This window comes from Oncorhynchus kisutch, linkage group LG13, assembly GCF_002021735.2.
Source record: "Oncorhynchus kisutch isolate 150728-3 linkage group LG13, Okis_V2, whole genome shotgun sequence".
Classification (NCBI taxonomy): Eukaryota; Metazoa; Chordata; class Actinopteri; order Salmoniformes; family Salmonidae; genus Oncorhynchus; species Oncorhynchus kisutch.
Window position 1 is genome coordinate 60,794,907 of NC_034186.2, and position 24,220 is coordinate 60,819,126.

The window sequence follows — 24,220 nt, forward strand, 5'->3', positions numbered from 1 at the left end:
AGCTCTTGTATAGTTAATGTAGTGATGATTGAATGTAATGTTTATACATACACTGATGGCAATGTTTAAAACAGAGTTTGGCAGGTAGCCTACTGTTAAGAGCAATGGGCCGGTAACCAAAAGGTTGCTGGTTTGAATCCCTATGCCAACTAGGTGAAACATTTGTAGATGTGCCCCCAAGCAAATCACTTAACCCGAGTTGTTTATATATTTGAACAGATATTTAAGAACAGTGGGCTGGCTAATAGTCAGTATATATATATTTTCCCCCTAGAAGTCATACACATTATAATTAAGGGGTCTATAATATTGTTTTTTTTAAATGCAATGAGAAATAGTATTTTAGCATGGTCAACATAGACATTTATAGATGACACATTAGAAATGGTCAGTGAGGAAGTTCTACCACATGACTTGCACAAATAAATATCAAGCAGGAAAACAGATCCCACTGAAATCAATTGACGCGCCTTGCTCTCCTCTGAAGTCATCATCAGGTGCAACCGAGTTTTACAAGGTAAAACGTTTCTCCGTTTTCAGTCGAGGCAGATAAGACTATTTCAAGTTCATAATGTAGTTAGCTAGACTCGTTTTAATTAGGAATTTGGTTTTAACTTGCCCTTATTTTAAAACATTTTGATAAAGCATTCGCTTTACATTCGTTTTTAATTTGTCAGTGTAACATTACTTGCTTATAACCATTCATGCATTTGTGTTTTCTTCCTTTCGTGAAATTGTCAAATTCCTCTTTTCATTACAACCTTTTTTGTAACTTGGACGACATCAACATTAATTAGTTGTACAGTTTCATAAACTAGATGATTTCTACTGATAGCCTAGTGGCAAACCTACTGAGATACTTATTTAACTAAATAATATGCCTACCCAACGACACAATATTCTTATTTTTTATGAAATTAGATCATTTGACCCGTTTTGGGGCTTTCTTTTACGCAGTAGAGATGGGTTAACAGATAGCCTAATCTTGAGCACTGAAGCTTCCTATTGAATAGGCCATAAACATCTTTCTATATGCAACGTTTTTGTAGAATCTGAGTGATGGAGTTATTTATTTGATCAGCGTTTAAAGACTCTTGATCAACAGTTTGCTAGCGGAACGGTTTCAATAACCGTTGATGGTTGGTCTTGTGACATGCAGAGTCATTGTGTATAGGCTACAGTTGTTGACGTAATTGAGCCGCACACACACTATTAATTCCTTATTTGGATACACAATGAAATACTACAATATAATTGCCTCCTGGTTGTATAACACTTGTCTATCTTCTGTGCAGGCATGATGTTGTGGAGCCTGCTGCTCGCTGTGCTATGTGGCACAGCAGTTGCCCTGTTTGACCCGATGCTGGAACAGCACTGGCAGATGTGGAAGAAGACACATGACAAGAACTACCAGACTGAGGTGAGATGAACCAGCATCACTGTCAGATGTTTTGGCGAGGATAAGGCCAAGCTGCTACTATAGTGGCATTTAGACAGGTTCTGTTTGCTGCATAGGTTGAAAGTACCACCACCTTTCCCACATACATTTCTTACATATAACTAGCTATCACTGAATGCATTGTGATTCAACCTGTGTGGTTTACATATTTGAAAGTGTACTGTTTTACAAGTCATAGACTGAGATTTTTCTACCCCTGTGTGTGTGTGTGTGTGTGGATACCGTGTAGGTTGAGGAGCTGGGCCGAAGGGAGGTCTGGGAGAAGAATCTTCAGCTGATCAGCCTCCACAACCTTGAGGCATCCATGGACATGCACACCTATGACCTGGGCATGAATCACATGGGGGACATGGTGAGGGCCTCAGATCACTGAAAATGCCAAGGGACAATTTGGAACTCTGATATCTGAAGTTGTTAGTAAACTTAGCACCTACCTTGGCCTGATTCCATACAATTTTGATAGTGCTTGTATGGATAGTGCTTCCAAAAAAACATATGCAGAATATTTGATGCTTTCAGTAGGTAATGCAGTCAGCCTGGTTTACATGAAGGAAGATTCAAACATTTAGATTTTGACCTACATTACTATTTATTTTGTTGAGTTCCTTTGTGGTTGTTTTCCGGTGTTTGATTTTCTTGGCTAATAGCTCTTGAAATGTTGCTTAAACTGCTTTCCTGAAGACAAGACAGTGCATGCATTCCTTCCTAATCTTAGTGATTAATGAGCATGACTGCAAATATACTTCCTTATTCCTCTAGTATGTATAACAAGTGGATGTACCCTTTCATGAGTACGCATCTGATTTGTTTTCTGTAAATACACAAGTAAAAGTATCATCCCATTGCACTACAGTATGTGCCTTTAAATGTATTTGTTATCCTGTTTCAACGTGTTTCTTCCTCCAGTTGATGTAGCCTTGGGTTCATGGGATGGCTTTATTATACTGATTAAAGTAAGTGCTCTTTAAATGCTCAGTCTGGTTGACGTGTTGCCTCTCTTGTCAACCATTTTCAGACCCAGGAGGAGATTGTCCAGTCTTTTGCCTCATTGCGTGTTCCTGCTGACCTCAAGAGGGAGCCCTCTGCATTTGTAGGATCCTCCGGTGCCCCCATACCTGATACCATTGACTGGAGAGAGGAGGGCTATGTCACTGGAGTCAAAATGCAGGTAATGATGAACAGCTATCAGTGCAGTTTGTGCCTGCTCCTTTATATACTGACATGTATGTGTAACTGATAGATGCACAAACACTACATGTTAATGTTGGTAAACTGTAATGTCTTTGGCTATAATGTCTTTTTCGCTATGTGTCGGGCCCCAGTAAGACTAGCTGTCGCCAATGGCGTCGGCTATCGTAGAAATATTGTTTCAATAATATCTCTCAGATACCGGAACTTGTGAATTCAAATAGACATTATTACAAAGTAACAAGCTGAGCTGGTCCATGGAGCAACTGCCTTCCCCAGTCTCAGCACATTCCTTTATACATTTTCAAGTTGACATATATCTTATAGTTCTTCCCCTTTATGTTAATAATCAGCTCATTTTGGCTTCATGCCACTTTGGTTTCCCACTCTAAATTCCTTCCTGCGGGTGGGCTTGATTATATTGGTGGTGCAATTGTGACTGTTTGGTTAAAAAATCATTTCAACCCACACCAAGCTGCAGTCATAAGTATATTCATTATATTGATTATGACCCTTCTTATCCAGGCATACATCTGGATTACAATGTGTGTCTATTTCTTTGGTATATTGACTTTTCTCATGCTATATAGGTGTAATTATAGGTTTCTTTTAAGCTTTTAATGATTCTGTTTTGCTATATTATTATTTCACAAAACCACCCATACAGCTAATGGGGATAAATAATAAATAAATAAAATACATTGTGTACATTGTACTGTTGTATGTATATCATACATTATATGTATTCTCTTTTTTAACTATTGGTAAATATCCTTGGGATGAATTAAAGTTGTTGTTACAGTAGAATAACGGATATCAGGATGTTAAAACACAGAGCTGTCTCTTTTCAGGTCGTACTTCCTCTGTTTGTTTACTGTAAGGCCTCTTCCTTGTTCTCAGTCATTTCATTATTTCATTTTTTTTGTGAGGAAGTCGTCGGCTTAAGTGCTAGGGTGTGCAAGTTTAAAACCACTGAGTGACAAGCACTGCATGTGACACAAACATTTCCGTTACACTTTATTGTGCCAGTAAAATGTTTCTGTATTACATAGTAATACCGCTGAGCACTATTTGAAACCTACTTGTGAATTATATTTCACTTTTTTCCCCCTTTTTGTTTTATTGAATGTTTCAGAAACCATTGCCACCACATTATTTCTTGTAGATGTAATAGTAATGAAACAGTACAGTAAAAAAAACAGGTCAACTAATAGGACTCTCAAATCAACTTTATCCAGGTATTAGATGTGGATTGCTTCCCTAACAATTGTCTTGTCCATAGGGCTCCTGTGGCTCCTGCTGGGCATTCAGCTCTGTCGGGGCCCTGGAGGGCCAGCTGATGAAGACCACAGGTGAACTGGTAGATCTCAGCCCCCAGAACCTGTTGGACTGCTCCACCAAATACGGCAATCAGGGCTGCCACGGTGGCTTCATGACCAAGGCCTTTCAGTATGTCATCGACAACCAGGGCATTGCCTCTGACGAATCCTACCCCTACAAGGGAGTGGTGAGGATAAACGAGTATTAACAGTATTAATAGTGTGTAGCTGGGGTCAGCTGCCCTTGGTAAGTAGCTGCAGTAACTAGCTGGTTGTAGCTTATTTCCCACACCACATTAGCCTTGTGCAGTAGTATCTGACCCCTTTGTTGTCTTGTCTCCCCTGTTAGCAACAACAGTGTGGCTACAACCCTGCTCAGGGTGCTGCAAACTGTTCCAGATACAGCTTTCTGCCTGAGGGGGATGAGGGGGTTCTGAAAGAAGCACTGGCCATCATCGGACCTATCTCTGTCGGCATTGATTCCACCCGACCTAATTTTGCCTTCTACCGCAGAGGTACGGAAAACTTAATTTCAACTTCTTGGGTCATGTTTATACATTTTAAGGACAGTATGGTCTTGACATTGGTCATGTATATCTCAATCTGAAACTATGTGGATTTTATTGTGTGTCCACTTTATGGTCAACCGTTCGGCTTTGACTTGTGGAGAAATGCATATATATTGAGGTTAGACTTGTCATGGTCCAACCCATGTATAATTGTAGGAGTTTACAATGATCCAACTTGCACAAAGAAGACAAACCATGCTGTCCTTGCTGTGGGATACGGTACCCTGGGCGGGCAGGATTACTGGCTGGTGAAGAACAGGTAAGGGGATTTAGAACTTCACTCAGAGTTTCCATTTTCAAAGCTCCATCTGCTCTTCTGTTGTTCTGTATCTAGATATTTAGTCAAACAGGGCTACTGTTCAGAGCTGAGATGAAAAGATCCTCCAAGTGGACTTGTATTCAACTAGATTCCCCTTTTCAAACCTCCGTCTGCTCCTTTGTTTTATTCTGACAAACAGGACCATGGTGAAGGGTAAAAATGGAAGTCAAAAGAGAAAGTGAAACTCAAATTGGGCTTTAGACAAATGAACCTTGGTAGTTTGGGATTTAATGCTATTGTTTATTGTGGGGTTATTCAGCTGGGGGTCTGCGGCCCCTTAGGGGTACTGCAGGGGGTCTGCCAAAATAATAATAATTGTAATATTATTTTTTCCCCCAATGTTTTTATGAATATCTCTAGCAACAACAGAATAAACAACATACCTACTGTAGAAAACAGGAGAATATCTTCTTTCTACACTAAAAACATCTATAAAAACAACATGCTAAAATTTCTAAGATTTTACTGCGTTACAGTTCATATCAGGAAATCAGTCAATTTAAATAAATTCATTAGGCCCTGATCTATGAATGTCACATGACTGGGAATACAGATAGGCATATGTTGATCACTGATATCTTTAAAAAAAGGTATGGGCGTGGATCAGAAAACCAGTCAGTATCTGGTGTGACCTCCGTTTGTCTTATATTTTTGTTCGGTATAATAATGTAAATTTGATCTCTTAACTCCTAATATTGAGCAAATTACACTGATTGGAGCCAATTACACTCACTGGAGTATCTAACATAGGCTTTGAAAAAGCGTCAGCGAATAGGCTACCAGTGCGGCACGTGCCACAGGCTGCTGGTTAGCTGACTAAACTCAACTCCGCGGTGAAGGTGGTTTCTGATAAACTCCACCAACGGAGTTGAGCAGAGACCAGGCTTTGTGGAATATAAGCTCTACATTGATTTGCCCAAGGTCAATACTTAAAAAAATGTAAATTAAGAAACGTTTACCTTGTACCTACCAATGTTTATCCTCTGTTTATCATAAACTTTATCATAAACTTCCTTCACGATGGAGTTGAGTCAGCTAGCTGCTGGGAAACTTTCTTGATTTGGACATACATGGCTGGCTAACCTTTGTTTAACAGCTAAATAGCTGCTCTTAGCGGAAATGTGTTTGGAGTTACCTTTCTAGCTAATTGGCAGTGTTGGGTAGGTTACTTTCTAAATGTAATCCATACCAGTTATTAGTTACCTGTGCAAAATTGTAATCAGTAACCAGTAGCATAACTTTTGGATTACCCAAACTGAGCAATGTAATCTGCTTACATTCAGTTACTTTTAGATTACTTTCCTCTTAAAATACTAAAATGTATGTTACCAATTGAACCACATCTATTGCAGGATAAATCAATGTTAAGGTTTACATAGCTGGCCATATATCGATGTTACATTTTACTCTATGGGTTGGTTATGTAGGCTTCTTCTAACCCATCACTTTCTACTACATATAATAATACCATTAAATTATATCTTTACATTAAAAACCAAAGTCTGTCAGAATTCCAGTCATTACAAAAAATGTTATACCCCTTGATCTTCAAGAATAGGACTTGGAAATATGTAAGTATATGTAATATACTTGTCGTGGGTGGGGAGTCAAATGCAGGAGACAGAGAGTACAATGCTGTGCTCTTTAATTGCACCAACGCACCACAGGGTGCTCACAATAATAACGGCCCCAAAACACAGGGAATGAAAAATGACTACTGAAAAATACACGACCAGGAACTAACACGTTCCTCTACTACAGAGCCGAAGGTTACAATGCATAATCCCGCACAACAACCAGGCGGGCCGGCTGTCTAATAAAGACAAACTAATCATCACAAACAGGTGCTACCAATAAACATACAAGGAGGGGGAGGAAAGACAATCAGTGGCAGCTAATAGGCCGGTGACGACAACCGCCGAGCGCCACCCGACCGGGAAGGGAAACCACCCTCCGTCGGACTCGTGACAGTATAGATTAGCCTAATTGTTTTACCTGAGCATAACCCCAAAACTAAGGACAGCCTTACTCTGTTGTTTATGATTTTGTTGTCATGGAGGACTGATTAGGCTCATTGATTTGAGTTGAAAAGTAAATTCTGCGCTCATGGAATGTCATGCTTTGAGCACTACTGGAAAGTGCTATTTATATGTGAAAATTAAATGCCATATGCTGTATTTGCTACAGGCCTATTGTTTACCTTTTTGTTGGTGACACTTTGATATCTTGATAGTATGCAGCTGTTTAATGGGCAAATCCACAGATGAAACAATAACAAAACGGACGCCCCGCCTCTGTTTTGGTAAAAAGCTGAGGGATGGGCCTGGAGAAATGTAACCACTCTCAGATTCATAGACAGAGCTACGGATGCAAGGACTGACTATCCATGATATCACAATTATTATTTTAACCATGTTATGAGTCTATACCTTGTGTGTTTACATTTACAATGTTTACAAACATTGGAGTAAAACAAGCTTATATTTTGGGTTCTCATGGAGTGTGACAGTTGAACTATACTCATGAGGCATTTATAAGTTGTATTCTTCAAGAATAAATGTATATATATGTATATATATAGAGAGAATTTATAAATCCACAAATGGATGTAGCAACTACAGATTGCCCCTTTAAGTCTATCAAAAGTGTGCGAGTTGGAACGTGTCCATTAAGCCTATGGATTTAATTGTATTATCAGCATGAATTAGATTGAGCAATACAAGCCCCACTTTTATTCCTTAGGCTTGGATATGCACTGTGCAGCTGTTACATGAGCGCATTTCTCACTGGCTGTCCACTGGTTTCAAAAAGAATGATTGATAGACAGCTTAAACTTCTTGAATTCAACCATTATTGGGTTCAAATACACATTTAGATATGTGAACAGCCATCCACAACAAACACAATCCGCAAGGCGCAAATAGCTAAATGAGAGAGCAGCAGTGTGGTTCACGTCAATGCGCTATGTAGATATCAATAATAAGTGATATCCGTATCGCCGTAGACTACACCACTGCTGTCATCCTTACCTCCAAGCGTTTATTCAAGTTGGATAATCTTTGGATGCCAACAGAAGTCGTACCATTGGAAGACATAGCTTGGACTGTGGCCTAAAAAAAACTATTCCTGCTCTTTTCCCACGATCCATCAAACCCATTTTGTGAGTCATCATAGGGGTCTCTGACTTGTGGTCAGACTCGCTCAGATGGAACAAATTTAAATTTGCGCCTTTCTTCAATGCTGATTTGAATGTCATTGAGAAAACAGAGTGTCAAAGATTTTTTTTCGCAAACCTCCTTTCCGAATTTAAAAGTAATCCTCGAAGTAATCATCCAGTTTTTCAAAAGTGTCTGTAATCCGATTACAATATTTTAGCTGGTAATTTAACGGATTACAGTTACCGTTTTCTTGGTAATCCCTTACATGTGATCCGTTACTCTCGAACCCTGCTAATAGGCTATGTTAGAGTTTACATTTCCTCTTACAATTATAATGTGGGGAGGTCAAAATAATGAAAAATTATCTATTAAATCTTTTCCATTATGATTCAGCTGGTGATAAAACAAGACAGGTGATTTATTTTGTTGCTAATGTAGGATGGGGGTCCCTGGGTCCAGGTTTGCCTGGCAGGGGGTCCCTGGGCAAGAAACCCTTGAAGACCTCAGGTTTATTGAGTATTGATGTTCATTGGAAATATGTTTAAATCTTTCTCACCCTCTGTCTAGCTGGGGCTTATCGTGGGGAGACCAGGGATATATACGGATGTCACGCAACAAGGACAACCAGTGTGGCATCGCCTTGTACGGCTGCTACCCTGTCATGTAACTCCTGCTAACTGGAAAAACGGAGCCCTTTTATTAATTGAATATAATTCATTTTTACTAGCTCCATTGTTTTAGTCTTGTTTTACCATTTCACTTTCTGTCACTTTCTGTCTATATAGACAGTACTTCTTTAAAATCGTTTTTAGAAGTAATGTATAAGGCAAATGTGATTATCTACATTATCACTGTATCTAGCGTCCTGTCCAGGGGGTGTACTAGTACATCAAGTTGCCTCACACTACAGAAACAGGAGCTAGGCTCTTGCTCGTATGAGCCGTTTTAGCTCGCACATGCCAAGGCTCGTGCAAAGCTACTTGCTTAAATTAAAGTATATTTTGTCATTGAATAAATATAACTTTTAAAGAACTGATTTGAATTTAATTCATATTTCTACCTCCAAACTGTAGTGACTGTAATGTGCAATGTGTGTTTATTTCCATTTCCTCCGTCACAGTCAAAATGACAAGTATGTAGACCTACATCATGTGTGTTGCCATGTAGTGTGAATGAAGTCAGCAAACTAAATTGGGTTACAAATGAGTCATTTTAATTTTTTGGTGCAACATCACAACAAACAATTTCACATGAGGTATTCAAAGGGATTCTCTTTAGTTGTTACAAAATGTCCCACCATGATTGACATTTAAAGTGTTGTGTTTTAAGCCTTTGGTTGGTTAGCCACATTCATTAGTTAGTCTAACACATGGACGAGAATGGCACGATAAGTATGGTGGGCGAGTCCTAGTTTAGGAACCCAGACACAAACCCATGTCAAATACAATATTTCCCTCAATTTGGCCTCGTTAAAGCTTTTGAATTGAGTCATTTATTCCTGCTTCCAACAGTGGGATCAAACAGTATTTCAAATACACTAACATATTGGAAAAGGGGTAATGGTTTTACAAATGTGAAAAAATAGCTTTAGTCTCCTCTTGACCTTTTGTTTTTGGTTGAACTCTTGATTCTTGGGCTTTCATAACTGTTACAGTAAGTCACATGATTCTAGTTTGGTACAAGGAATAGGCAACGTTGATTACAGCAAGATCCTCCTTGCCTGGATTGTCACCTACTTTTTTGGTCTTGAAAATGATTATATACAGATTATTGGTAAGTATGACTTCTGTAGTACACTGGACTACGCTTTGGCTGGATGGGGCTTGGTTGCTCCTGTAACAGATTGATTCCAGCACATTTGGTTTTCAAAAAGCATGAGAGACAGATGGACAGACAGATAGACAGAAAGGATGGAATCTTTGGTTAAGAAACTTATTTGCCACACAACATCTCACACAGTTGAGGTAGATGGGTAAGTATTCATGTACACAGGGGGACAAAGGGAACACTGGGGTTACGGAGTCCAAATACTTCCTCTACAGTCACAACTTCATGTCAATCTCTCAGTTCCAACTTCAAATGCTGAACCTAAAAATAATGTGCTACTTAACACATCTCACTGGACTTCACTATCTTTGGATTTCTGGTGTACTAATTAAGATGGAATGATAACCCCACGTATAGTACAAAAACAATATCAGAGCGTATCCATGCATATTCAGTTATACTTTGGTATATAATGTACCTGTGTTTTTAAGCCCCAGAAGAGCTTGAAAACATTGTCGACTAAGATGTCCTTTAATCTAGAGAGACATTTCTTTACGATCCACTAGGGGGTGCAACAGGCTAAATTGATGACAGACCATCTGCAATGGTCTTATCAACTCTCCATTCAAAGGAGAGATCTCTCCTCAGGTAAAACAGAGCAGACAATGACTGAGAAGTCTCTCTCCCATTTGAAGGCAGACTCTATTCTAAAATATGGGCAGCGGGAAAAGAATAAAGGTGTCATGGGGACCTATTCTATTGTCTTTGATAGAACACCACATGACAAGCTAGAAAACAAGGAACATCAAAACTGGTAGGGGTTTTCATGTTCCCTGCACCAGACTGGCCCCCTCCCTTGGTCCCAGCATGCTTACAATTGTTGCTCATTAAACTTTAATTCTACTCTATTGTGCCCTTCCACCCCCTCTCCCAAAACATTGCACCCTGTTCAGGGGTGATTCAGCCACTTCTCTGATCTCCCCGCCCCCTTTGAATACCCCTAAACCCACGGGTCTGGCCAGGAGCAGACCCTTAGACCAGATACGCAGAGAGGAGACGGATGAAAAAGGCTCCCTTTGAAGTCTGCAAAAGTCGATGGCCTCTTTCATGACCGCCCATCTTTCAAGTGCACGCTGTGAAGGGGCCCCGACAACACGCCCCTCCCAAGGTTAAAGACAGGAGAGGTGCACGCTAGCTGGTGGACAAGCTATCCATCCCCACTACCCGACAAAGCAAAACCGAGAACACGCTAGAGGAGCCTGTGGAACTGAGAAGACTGGCAGAAGGGATGAGTCTGGAGGATGGTGAAATCACATTGAGCAGGACATAGACAGGAGTGTGTGCACTGCATCAAGGGGAGTCACTGCTATGCAAACCCCGGGAAGATGCACAGCATGCATGTTTCCATGGGGTCTCAAAGGATTCACACTTAAGAGCCTGAAATGCTCTGTAAGTGCATCCCTGGACTCTCCAGACACTCTGCTGAATGATGTTTGAACACAATTTTACAAGCAACCTGTGAACCTATGAGATGTCACATTACCACAACATTCAAACAAGCTTAGTCTTGGCATAAGACCTGACCACAGAGACATTTGCCAATAGTAAAGAAATCCCCATTATTCTACAAAACAAAGGCCTTAAAGAGAGAGATACATAACATCACTGGGAGTCGGGGGAGAGGAAAGGGGTTTAGGCCATACATTCAGGGAGGACAATCTTAATCTTTGGTATTACGATGGGATTCTACAACTAAAAGTACCCATCAGAAAAAAATTATGTTTCACACAGACATACAAAGCATTATTAAATAAATACTTACAGTATATAGATAGCATAAATAAACAACCAAATAAATAGAGAGAAACAAAAGAAAAACAATAAATGCAGAAATGCAGTAATAAATACATTGATCAGTTCAGCAATGGCATTTTAAATTCTTGCTCCAATGAAACTGGTTATAAAGAGCCATGTTAAAACCGTCCCTCGAGGAACTAAAATGACCTTGGTGTACGTAGCAGGACTGGAACAACAACTCATACTTCCATTGGATTTCTATAAATAGAGCAATGTGCTTGAAATCTGTACAAAAGGGCTGAAAGAATCACATTCCTCCATTTTCCAGGCGTCTGTAAAAAAAGATTTGCAATGGAGCCGAGGTTTGTTCAGTTAAGTGTTTTGAAACATGAGTGGAAAAAATACTACACCATTACTATACATTGTGTTACAAGTACTTCTTTCCATTGCGTCCGTCGTGTTCAAAGTGTTTTGGTTGAGTCAAAATGGCTACAGAGCTTTTGTGTGGTAGGTCAGTCAATGTCTTAAAGCTGGAGGGTTGCATCAAAAAGTCTCTGACTTGGCATCCCTTGAAATTCTGCCCTTATTTACTGATTCTGTCCCGATTTAAAGTGAGACACACCAAGGTTGCTCCTTGAAAACTGTGATTCATTCAAGCTGGAACCGTTGTCAAGAAGTGTAAAATAAAAGTCAAGGTTCTCGTGACAGGTAATGATTGAAAACGGAGAATCGTGGAGAGAGAAATAACCTCCTGATCATCCAGAGAGTTCTGCAGTCCTGCGAACCATGTTATATGGGAACACATGCCGCATTCTTTAGAAAACGTGATGGAGCTCTGATTTTGTCACAATCCCCATGTTATTCTCTGTGACCTTCGTCTTGACTCCTCAGAGAAACAAAGGACATAAGATGGAGATCTGTCGATGTAACGGGTGGTGAAAATTTGAATTAGGGGTGTTATGCAATGCAGTGATGCCTCTTGATTTCTCTTTCTACTAAGGGAGATGAAATTAGCCCTGAGGGCAAAAAAAGTCCTGATTATTAATAGCCTCATAACCATATTATTCCTTGTGTCATAATAAAAAATAAAAAAAAGTTGCATTTTTAACTCTGGATTGTTGGAAAAGGACCCGTAAGTAAGCATTTCACTGTTAGTCTACACCTGTTGTTAACGAAGCATGTGGCAAATGAAATTGTATATGATTTCATAACCTACCATATTCAAATTGAATGTGATGAAATGAAAGAAATCAAGGGTGCTCACTGTTACCCTCTTAAAATTTGAATAAACTATTCACCCACGACCATTCAAATTATAGGAACTTGTCTCATACAAGTTCTCATATTATTCTGGGTATCACCCCTTCAATATCAAGGAGTGATCAACTTTGGTTTGAAATGCTCTGTGATAATTCTTCATAAAAACTAAACTACGCCAACTCCATCACTCCCTCTAATAACGAGGAGTACATTATTACGCCTGATCTCTACCTAGACCAGTCTATGTGCCCTCTGCTGCCACGACGCCCACCCAGCCCACCTCTATCCCATCAGGCCGTGCTGCAGGACACGGCCGAGGAGGACACGCTGGAGCCCGAGGAGCCTGTGGAGGAGGGGCGGCCCTCTTCCGCCCACTTGTTGACGTTGCGGCGTCGGGCGTTCATGAAGAAGTTGCTGACGGTGGAGAGCTCCAGGCCCAGCTGCTGGGAGATGGTGACCTGGAGGTCCTTGGCTGGCCGGTGGTTCTCCCGGAAGATGGCCAATAGGGTACGCCTCTGGAGGTCTGTGAACACCAGCCTGGTGCGCTTGGGGCCCTGGTTGCGCTCCAGTTTACTCTGCTCCTGCTCCTTCCGCTTGCAAGCTGTAGGCAGAAGAAGTAGAAAAATGGGTTAGCTAAAACAGACTGGCTAGCTAACTAGGACAAATGGATTAGCTGAGAGAAAGTGGATTTCTTGAAGGAAAACAGATTAGCTAAGCAAGTTTGATTCGCTAAAAGAGATGAATCAGCAACTTGTTTCACTGCACAGTTGGTAAAGTAAACCTAATCCACCAGAAATCAAGACATTAGGCTGTCACACTGTTACTAGTAGGACACTCAACTTGGATAAATGCTTACTAGACAACAAGACAAGGCCTAAAAATAATTGTTGTCATGGACATTATCCCCCACCAGCAAAGAAAAAAACATAAAATAGTCTACAGATAAATAACAAATAAAGAAGTTGTTCTAGGCACACATTTCATTTTTTACTGAATAGGTCAACATTGACATTTTTGTCATTTAGCAGACACTCTTATCCAGATTAGTTAGTGCATTCATATTAAGATAGCTAGGTGGGACAACCACATATCTCAGTCATAGCAAGTATATTTTTCCTCAATAAAGTGGCTAACAGCAAAGTCAGTGCTAGTGGGGGGGAGTCAAGTGCGAGTGTTAGTTCACGAAAGGCAAATGCAGTGTACATGCCACTGGGCTAGTCTGCTCTGTTTTCTGTTGGCATGTGCAGACCTGTGACAGGTCAGTGCGCCTGAGTGACACCTGACCTGTGTGTGGTGGGAAAATTAGGTTAACACAGCGCATGTACATTAGCAAATGGGGAGTTTTCAGAATTAGCCTACGCTAGACTAGAGCATGAAATAAAATGTCAATTTGACCTACTGCACAACAACACTGGCTTCTTCAATCGGCCTACATGCAGTTCTGGCTTATGTTGTTGCTATTACTGACTATCAAAGGTTTGTTTAATAATTACTGTTACAGTTTTACCTAAACATTTTCACACATTTACTGGTAAGACTCGGCTACAATTTCGCTTCGCTTTCATTTCGAATTTCAGTTCGACTAAATTCCAAGTCGTTGTTTTCCATTTACACTTATCCAGAACAGAGGATGGAGATGTAGCAATGGGGGCAGAGGCTACCATTCTACAGGAATAACAGACATTTTCCAAGGCAAAAAAGAGAAGCCAACTTGAGGCAGGCAAAATTGGCCATGCCAACCTAATAGCATCCAAATGTAGACTATAACAAGCATTTTTTGCAGTAAAATCCCTAAAGTCTTTTTGCATTAGGATGGTAAATGACTGTCTATGTGCAAGTCTGTGCATCATTCACAGGAGGGTGAAAAGTGTTTATGCGATTCACACACAATTGCAGTCCGAGATCATAGTATACAGCATCCAGTGCAGTCCTCATAAGGAAAAAGAACATCATGTCTGAGAGAAAATGCAGTAATTGCTATATATATTGTTCAATGTTTACATGTAGCCTAATTAGAGTGTTGAGAGAAAACGGTATAGGCTATGGCCTGTGTCTGCAGTGCATCCATATGAGGATTAGACAATACAAAGTGTATGGGCTACTCTGCCCACAACTAAACATTTTACCACATATACAAGTAGGCCTACAATAGTGTTTACTGGAAACACTACACCCACCGTTGTCTTTGTAAATGAAGACAGCCCCCCCCCCTTCCTTCTTCCTCCTTTTCCCTCCTCTTCCCCGCTGACTTGTCTTAGTGGACACTCCAACATCATTCGTTTCTCATAAAAGTCATTTACATGAGGCGGAGAGAGTGAGTGATAATCACTGTAGGGAGAACTCATTTATTTTCTATTAAATAGGTTACGTCAGAGAGGATTGAAACAAGCAGAGTCTGCACTGCTCCGAGTGTTCAGAAGCCCTAAGTGGACTAAAACATATTTGGGTGACTCCTGTAATTACCTAAATGCACACTTTTAAGACGTCTCAATCAGCAGTGTGTGGTTGTATTGCTTTTTTGCTGATGGTGAGGGGCTTTTTAAAGCGTAAGCAGTGACACACCACACACACACACAGCGAGGCTGCCCCCAGTCTCAAAAAAAGGCGCTGAGATGTTCAATAGATAGATTGGCTTACTGTATATCTCCCCGTTGAAAATCATCTCACACATTGAGGGTTGATAGGCCTAATATTTGCTGTAAACCCACAGTAGTGCAAATTATAAACAGCAATTCGAAGACAATTTATACATATTTTATAATTAGGACATTTATTAGCAGTGCCATTATAACGATGACATTTCAAATTCACTAGCCTATAGCTGAGGTCTAGTTTAGCAAATGTGAATGTTGTGCCTTAATACATTGTGCTGTAATTTCCACTCTATATTTACTCTGAATCATTATCTGAAGGAAATGTTAGACTCTGCGATGTCTAACCTCTTGTCAACTTGAGATTACAGGGCCTGTTAGCTTTTAGGCATCTACAGCTCATTTACATTTGAGAGTTATCGAACCATGTCTCATTAAAATCTGAACGGCCTGAAATTTCAGAAACATGTCAATATTACCACAACTAAAATATATAGGTTTTCCCAACTGCTACATGTTTTACTGGCATTATATATTCCTACCGTGTCAATACGAAGACTGCAGCTATAGAACCCATACTGCCCTGTGCTCAGAAACACATTGTAATGAAAGCAATGACATGAAAGTAGTGGTTAGTTTGCTTGTACTGTGGAATTATGGGTTGTTGGAGGAGTCAGGGTGTCCTACAGCTCCTTTTTCCCTCTGCCCCTCCATCCTATCCTTTTCTCCCTCCCTGGCTGGCGATCATAACGCCGACCATTAAGTAAATGCTTCCTTATGCTGTAATCATGTGTAAAAGGCTTGCAATTACCATGTTATAAATCCCTGGCACTGGGGCTACTCCTGGAGACATAAATATTCCCCTATAGGCTTCTTCTGATCGTGGGAACAGCCCCTGATCATGATGTATGCCCTTGTCTCGTGTTGCTGAAACGTGATCGAAAGCCCTTTCCCTACCCCCCGGCGTCTGAACCTCCACCCCCCTCCTAGCCGACCCCCTCCCTGTCTCCCCCCTCCAGCCCCAGCCCACCCCCTGCTGATTTCTTGGGCCAGGGGCTGATAGAAATTATTGATTAAATCTGTGCAGCTCAGACTCCTCGACCCATAGAGGCTGGTTAACCCCTTCCGTGCCAGAATGGGGAGCTGCAACAACCCGATAAAAACAACATTGTTTGTTTGGGAGACTGGGCTGTTAAAACCACACATTTTTATATGCAAATGTTTCCCTTGTGACCTTTGAGCTAGGATAACTGAACTGAATATAGCAGCGTATATACAGTGGATTGGCTTCATAGCTTTCATTACTGGGTGATGGCGCAGCCACTGGACCTGAGACATAAACCGCATTGACCTTTCTTATTAATTTAGACCTTCAGTCAAGGGCTTCAGCCATCATCTTTAAAGTTAGGTTCCCTGATCCCTCGCGACTTAAAGTGTTCAAGCACCACTGTGTGGTCTTTAGCTGCACCCTGCCTTCTTCTCTGACTACAGCCTGATTGCCTCCTCCTCAGCCTGTGGTTGGCCTGAAGATGCATCTAATATACAGAGCCAGAGAGCATAACCACTAAACAGGAGAGAAAAAAAATAACCTTCTCCATGTAAGTGCTTCAGAATGTCTCATAAAGAGGAATATTAAAAGACGATGACATTACATAATCAGGTCCACCATTTATCCTAAAGCTTTGCATAATAAACAAAATTCTCGAGGGAAGATAACTGGCATGATAAAAAATAAATAAACATGGAGAGCTGGCTGAGACACTGAGATGCTGAAGGAGCTGATGGGTATTTAAGGAAGTGCTGCATTAAGGTAGATCATCTTAAAACTTGAGGCGTGACGGAAAGAACACTTGAGCTATCTTCAGACTAGGGAGCACAGGGCACTGTGCATTCTAATTCCTGTCTCGATCTGCCGATGCGGTCGAGGTGTGTGTGGGCATGGCGTGCTGCTCTTTCCCATGGAAATCAATAGAGGCTTGTAATTAAACAAAAGGGGGTTGGCTGGGAAGGGAAAAACAACCCCCTCAGAAAGTAGGTTATTTAGAAAAGTGCAGAGCTGTCCAAATTGTGAATTTGCCATTAACTAAATATGCAAGTTTAGACTGTGTGGGGGAGAAACGTTGTCAAATGTTAGTACGCTTGCAATACATCCCCCATGTAAGCTCCTTAATTTTTTATGACTAGGATTGATCTGCTCCTTGAATTTTGAGCAGTGAGTCGTGAAAAAAAATCTATGACCGTTGAGGTAAAATAACAAGAATACTGCAAGATAATCCAAATTGTTGGGTCATCTATCATAAAAAGGTGGTGTTTCCACAAAATGAAAAAAAAATTATCATGTTTACAGATGACACAACACCTCAGTGGAAACATGTCCTCCTTGCACAATAACACTGCTTCAAGTCAAGATTGGATGCATTGAAGACAACATAACATGTCACATAACAGAAACTCTGCAAATCTAAACAAGATAATTCATCACTTGCAACTGGGTTGAGTATGATTAGTGGAAAATTTTGTCAAACTGAGGATGTACACATGTGTTCAGAGAGCTAAACAATCAAAGATCAATAATTGTAAGAGGATTGCAAGAGTGCACAATCATTACTTATGAACCCTATTGTGCTTTTGGGCTTAATCAGTTGGGCTGCTGACAGATAGTGAAAAGCTGTGATCAACTGTGCTTGCTTACACAGCTCACAGACCCCTGCCAACATATACACACTCCTCTCAGCCCATATCATATTACTGTGCTCACTTGGATCTCTTTCTGTGCTTCATGTATCAGATGGGTTCTCAGTCTCCATGGAGTGACAACACTGTAACACAGCGCTGCATATTGTGCTATCTTCTTCACTGCATATCCGCAAAGAATATCAAATGTCAACCAAATCATGTCCTGCTTTTTAAAAATACATATATTTTTTCATAATGTTGTTTTATCTTGTACTCCCATTTCACAAATATTCATTTTATTTTTCTAAGATATGGGGATTTCAAATTAAGTTTGGGTGAAAGCACAAGTGTATGTTTCCACAACAGAAACAACATTTCCTAACTATCTCCCCAACTCTTAACTTCAGGCATGCACAAACAAATAGTGTTTTATGGTGGTTTTATGGCAGGTTTCACCAACAATAATCCTTGTAATTATGATCTCCATGGTTCATTTAAGAAGGCAAAATGTCCATTCTGAAGGTTTAACTAGATCACAATACATTGTGTACCCTGCTCCTTGAATGCTTTGTCACATGTATTTTGTGAGAGTCCTAAAATGTGAAAGGCATGACCGTACAAACTATGGACCAATCATTCAAATCTACCCATTAGGAACATAGGAAAGGCACAACTAGTTTTTCATTCCTCTGAGCAGCATACAGATCGTGTTGGATTTTTGGAGAAAAACATGGAGAGAAATGGAAAGAGATCTTACCTTCCAGCCGCAGTGAGGCCATCCTTTGAAACTCGGGCTCCTGCAGCCAGCGGGACATCCTCTTGAAGGTCTCGCGACCAGACTTGAGCTTGCCCCAGGGCTTGGGGTTCCTTAGGAGGTCAGACAGAGTGCCCTGTGACCTACACAGCACCCTCTCTGCAAATATGGCCTGGGGGATGCTGTACCTCTTCAGCTCAGTGATGATCCTCTGGGCCACATCCCTGGTGTCGATCTCCTCTCCAGCCCCTCCACCTCCACCGCCCTGGGAGCTGGGCAGCATGCCCTCACCGCTGGGCGAAGAGGATGAGGAGTGAGAGAGCTCCCCGGCCTTTGAGGACTGATGGCTGGAGTGGTGGTGTTGGTAGTGCTGGCTGTAGATGTGAGGATGGTGGCTGGGCGCGTGTTGGTGAGCCTCCATCTTGTTCAGCTGATGGCTGACCGACGAGTCGCCGCCCAGCCCTGAAGGGGACATCTCCCTGCCGAAGTCCGCCGTCCTGCAGAAGATGTTGCCCCCATGGACCTCGTAACCACTTGGAAGCATCTGGCCACCATTGCCGTTGGGGCTGTTTCCCAGGCTCCCATAACCGTGCATGGGTGTCCCCAAGCCAGAGCCTGTAGAAGGTGGCGAAAGGCTCTGTGTCATCCCCAGATCTTTGCCGTAAGGGTTGTAGAAGTTGCCACCCAAGCCTCTGTCCTCACGCATGAGAGTAAAGCTCCCGATGACATTGCTGACCGGCAGGCAGGGATGGTGGTGGTGATGGTGGTGGTGAAATTTGTCATCGAAGGGCTGCAGGGGGGTTAGTGTGGTGTACGTGCTGCCACAGCTAGATGGAGCATCTCCTCCATAGCCCAGGGCTGACATGGAGTGGTCGAAACCTGGAGGTCGGTGCTCATGCTCCAGGGACATGGAGTGCCCCCCAAGGGAGGGCCTGGGGAAAGCAGCTGAAAGGTCCCGTGAATGCAGCATCGCTCTGCCATCCTGACTGTGGAGCTCAGAGTGGATTTGGACAGACATCTCCCCTAGGCTTCCATCCATTTTGAATTCAGTTAATTGACCTTTTTTTCTATCTTGATGGTGTTGTTTCAGTAGCCTAGTTGTTGTTTAACAGTAGCCTAACAGTCTGGATGGCCCTTCTTCTGTTGCACAATACTATGGATTTATTGATTTCTGAATGGATTGATTTATGAGCTTCTATAAGGTCTAATTAATTATCTGATAACAACTTAAGTAGTATCTTTAAACTCCTTCAAACTCCAGGAAATCAAGTGTGAAGCAGCTTCAGTAAGATTAACTATCACATTATTTGGATTTGTGCTACAACACTCTTCTCATCCTTTCTTTGGGGCTCAACTGTGTTCCTCCGCAGAATCGTCGCTCTTTTGCCTGCGGGAGATCAAATGTTTACTCGTCTGTATTTTAGTTATAGCCTGCTCATGCAAAAGTGACGTTTAAGCTATTGTAGACTATAACCACAGTCACAAGCATTTCAAACATTAAGAGTATTTTTTCATTCCTTCGAGAGCCGATCAATGCATATGTAACACAAAAAAAAAGACATCGAGATGTCTTCACAGGCAAATCCACTTTTACAAATCACATTAATGCCTCTCATGCAAAGTTCTGAATACTCGATGAGGGCGCACACGATTATTTGGACATTAACGTGCGTCATGCTTGTATATTTCTCAACACAACACGGACAACGAATGGTCGTTACATGTTCTATTTAGGAAATGTCTGAGCATTTAAGTTGTTTTGAGATATAACGACACCAAAAATAAACAGATATGTGGCCTCATAATTGTATTATTCCTACCTTATTCCGTTATATGAGCGCATCCGCGTCTGTTGTCGGTCCTCTGCATCTCTCCGATTGTGTCGCTTGTCTCTTGTCTTCCAGCCTGTCCGCGCAGATTCACACAATTGGTCAGATGCATGGAGGGATGCTTCACACAATAAAACAAGAGGCCAAACAATTGGCGGTTCGGTATACGTCGTCCTTTCCCTGTCCTTTCGTATTTTTTTTTAAGTCAAACGTCCAACTGTAGCCTCGCTCTTCTCTACCTAGCAGCTCTCCTCTTTTTCTTTCATTATCTCGTGAGATTTTCCTCCTCCTCTTCCCTCAGCCTGCTACTTCATCGATTTCAGCCCCACCAACTCTTTCGCTTCTCTTCCTCCCCCCGCTCACACTCGCTCCTTTCAGTAGGCTACGTCACAGTCTTAAAAATCTGACAGATGTGCAATGAAATTCCAACTCCAATTAACCCTTTCGCTTCGGCCAACGTCTCCAGGGAGGGGGCAGGGTTTGACCAACTAGGTGAAGACGAACCCTTTTTCACAACCCCCAATTTAAGCCTTTTTATCTAATAGCATGCAGAGATGATGAATTTTGCGAACATCCTGACCATGGTTCAGCTATTTAATTCGCCTGATCCTGGACTGCAACGGTTAGGCTACTGTAGCTCACTGAGATAGCTTACTGTGTTGTGCTTTTGTGTCCATCCATGCTACACAAACCTATTATTATCTTTAGACGACGGACTGCAGATTTAACTGTAAACAATTGTTTGTGTCCATATTTTCCTTTATTGTTATTATTATAATTACTAGTAGTGGTAGTAGTAGTAGTAGTAGTAATGAAGTAGTAGTAGTGGTTGAATTCTTATTATTATTATGGGATTATTATTATAGTATCCGGTTACTATTATTATTAGACATAGTGGCCTATTAATAATAACAAAAGTTATTAGTCATGAATATGCAATTATAAGAATCGCATTACAGTCTTATTGGCTATTGAAAATATATTTATATTGAGTACATGGTGTAGACTCTCACCACCCATTTTGGAATACCTAAATCTGCATCTCTCCGTAGGGCTCATCTGAATGATATTATAATGTCCTCCTGCTTTAAAGCTTCTTTTGATTTTTTTTCTTATTTTGGAGATTTGAGGGAAATGTAAATCCAACCTCTTACACATAAACGTTGTCAAGTGACACGCTTGTAACTGATTCATTTAGGGAACCTCTTAATCAGCACTCAAACCACGGTTGAGCAGGCCCGTTGACACCAGATTGCGTACTTCAATCTGTAGTTCTAAACAAGATCAATGAGGCCATTCGTTTAAATGCGACCTTTTTACATAAGATACTCGACCTATAGCAGATATTGCTCTGGCTTTTCATTTAACAGCACATATTTGGTGAGTCCACTGTGTGCGTGTGCGTGTGCGTGCGTGTGTGTGTGTGTGTGTGTGTGTGTGTGTGTGTGTGTGTGTGTGTGTGTGTGTGTGTGTGTGTGTGTGTGTGTGTGTGTGTGTGTGTGTGTGTGTGTGTGTGTGTGTGTGTGTGTGTGTGTGTGTGTGTGTGTGTGTGTGTCAGATCGAGAGATTTGGGAGTTGAGAGAAGGAGATGTGGTTGATACTAGGCATACTAATCATATCTAACTGTCAGTTTAATTTTCAGAGATGAGCAATTCTGGCTTTTGAAAAAATTCCGTGTGCGGTGGGACCGATGCCTTCCCGGAGCAGATGCTGCCCTATCGATCCGCGCCGAGAAAGCCTGGATGGTGAGATACATGTATGGATAGCAAGTAGCTGGAGGTAAAATGGTCAGCAGCTACAGAGCGAAAATAAAAAGGTCTTTTAGGAGGTCGGGGTGAAAGTTCACCTTCTGTGGCTGGAAAACTCGAGTAGGCATGCTGACACCCGAGCTTCAGCACTCAGACGCTGCCCTGGAGTATGTGGCCCTCAACTTCGCGTCATATCCGTATTAACAATATATGTAATTGACAGAAAGACAAACAGTAGGCTACTGTTTTTATTTTTGTCAACTCCCATTGATTAAGATTATACAAAAACAACACCAGGCTATTCTCGACGAAATCAAAGAGGCTGTCCGGTTATTTCTCTCTGCCAAAAAGCAAATCAATAGCCTATATATCGTCATATGGACATTGTTTTGTTTTTGACCTATGCTGCTATCGGACTAAAACGCAAGCCTACTCTCATCTTCTTCAATGATTTTGTAAAGGCTACTGCTCACATAAAATGCTTAATTCATAGATTTTTCTCAAAATCTATCCAGTTCCCTTACCTACATTTTATTAGCATAATAATTACATAGCCTATAGGTTTCACAGACGAAGCTCTTGCTTTGAAGGCCTACCAAACTGGATGCCACTTTCACTTCAAATAGCACACAATACAACATTTAGCCATTTATCTAAGACACTATATTATGTTATAGGCCGATTGTAGGCTACACAGGCCTATTGCCGGCTACATATGGCTATTGCCATTATAATACCAACAATGACAAGTATCATGATGACAAGAATAAACGCGGGGATTAAAAAGATGTCACTGTATTATATTTGTTGAACATTAAAATATCAAATATTCTACCTGACGCAAAGATCTGATGAGTTTAATCAGGCTATGTTGAGGCACAGATACATATATATTTTTTGAAATGTTTACTCTTATCATAAGCCTATACATTGTCATTGTATCAGAGATTTCAAGTTGACCTTTTTCAGACCCACTAAAGGAGAACAGTTCCTCAATGGACGCATGATATCTGCGAGGAAGGAAAAGTAGGCCACAACTCCCTTGGTAATCTATATCTGTAAATTCATTTTCAATCTTAGTACTAGCTTCAAATCGCTCGAGACCTTCATGAAAATCTGTTTTTGCTTTGCATGTTTTATTTTTTAGAAAGGACTATGTGATGCATAGCCAGCCTACAGGAAAAGACAGTCCTACCTATGAAGAGTTTCCGTTATCCTTAGGATGTATTGCTATTTCCTAATGTAGGCTAGTCAACATATCTGGCAAATGTTTTCAAATAATTGTTTGAAGCATAGGCCTATATGCTTCTATATTACACAATAGCCTACTGAGTTTGATATGAGTCTTGGGGATTGTAGCATTATGATCTTATTTGATGGTGCTTTCATCTTGAGAACCCTCATGCATTATTAAATCCGGCATGATTTCACTTGAAAACAGAGGCACTGTTCTGCGCAAATGATGGAACACATGAAACCTGAAAGCGAAACCGTGTCCAGTGCCTTGGTTGTTTACCTTCTAGCCCATAAGGGACAGGGCTTTGAGACCATGTCTGTTTCCTCTGCTTTTAACCATTAAGCGAAGACTCCTTACCAGACTAACTTTTCCTCGAATCCATTGAAGATTAGGCTAAAAAAAAGTAAGCTATAGGCCAAGTGCATGAAGATGAAATATCACACACACAAACACACACACATGTACACACACACGTACGGTTTACATTTCCATATTTACTTTTAAGCTAACCTCAAGTTTCGTACACGCACAATGAAGATGTTATGTGTG

The 24,220-nt window shown here is 41.1% G+C and overlaps 2 protein-coding genes across 2 annotated transcripts; one reads left to right on the forward strand and one right to left on the reverse strand.

The window, feature by feature from the left end:
- The first annotated feature begins 364 nt into the window (after positions 1-364).
- On the forward strand, positions 365-9,048 carry LOC109902020 (cathepsin S-like). The gene is made up of 8 exons (XM_020498072.2): positions 365-517; positions 1,296-1,420; positions 1,689-1,811; positions 2,475-2,627; positions 3,930-4,154; positions 4,316-4,481; positions 4,692-4,794; positions 8,580-9,048. Exons 2-8 carry the CDS (start codon positions 1,298-1,300, stop codon positions 8,677-8,679), a joined length of 993 nt encoding a protein of 330 aa, XP_020353661.1. The 5' UTR covers positions 365-517; positions 1,296-1,297; the 3' UTR covers positions 8,680-9,048.
- Positions 9,049-12,750: 3,702 nt separating this feature from the next.
- Positions 12,751-20,244, reverse strand: onecutl (one cut domain, family member, like). Its single transcript, XM_020497697.2, has 2 exons — positions 18,861-20,244; positions 12,751-13,437 (listed from the first exon to the last, which is right to left on the reverse strand). Exons 1-2 carry the CDS (start codon positions 19,894-19,896, stop codon positions 13,127-13,129), a joined length of 1,347 nt encoding a protein of 448 aa, XP_020353286.1. The 5' UTR covers positions 19,897-20,244; the 3' UTR covers positions 12,751-13,126.
- Between the last annotated feature and the right edge of the window lie 3,976 nt (positions 20,245-24,220).

Excerpts from the sequence above, each read along its gene's own strand:
- LOC109902020 (XM_020498072.2), top strand. The coding sequence starts at position 1,298 with ATGATGTTGTGGAGCCTGCTGCTCGCTGTGCTATGTGGCACAGCAGTT. Across the intron at positions 1,421-1,688 it reads ACAAGAACTACCAGACTGAG|GTTGAGGAGCTGGGCCGAAG; the intron begins GTGAGATGAACC and ends GATACCGTGTAG. Across the intron at positions 4,795-8,579 it reads TACTGGCTGGTGAAGAACAG|CTGGGGCTTATCGTGGGGAG; the intron begins GTAAGGGGATTT and ends CCCTCTGTCTAG.
- onecutl (XM_020497697.2), bottom strand. The coding sequence starts at position 19,896 with ATGGATGGAAGCCTAGGGGAGATGTCTGTCCAAATCCACTCTGAGCTC. Across the intron at positions 13,438-18,860 it reads GGCCTCACTGCGGCTGGAAG|CTTGCAAGCGGAAGGAGCAG; the intron begins GTAAGATCTCTT and ends TTCTGCCTACAG.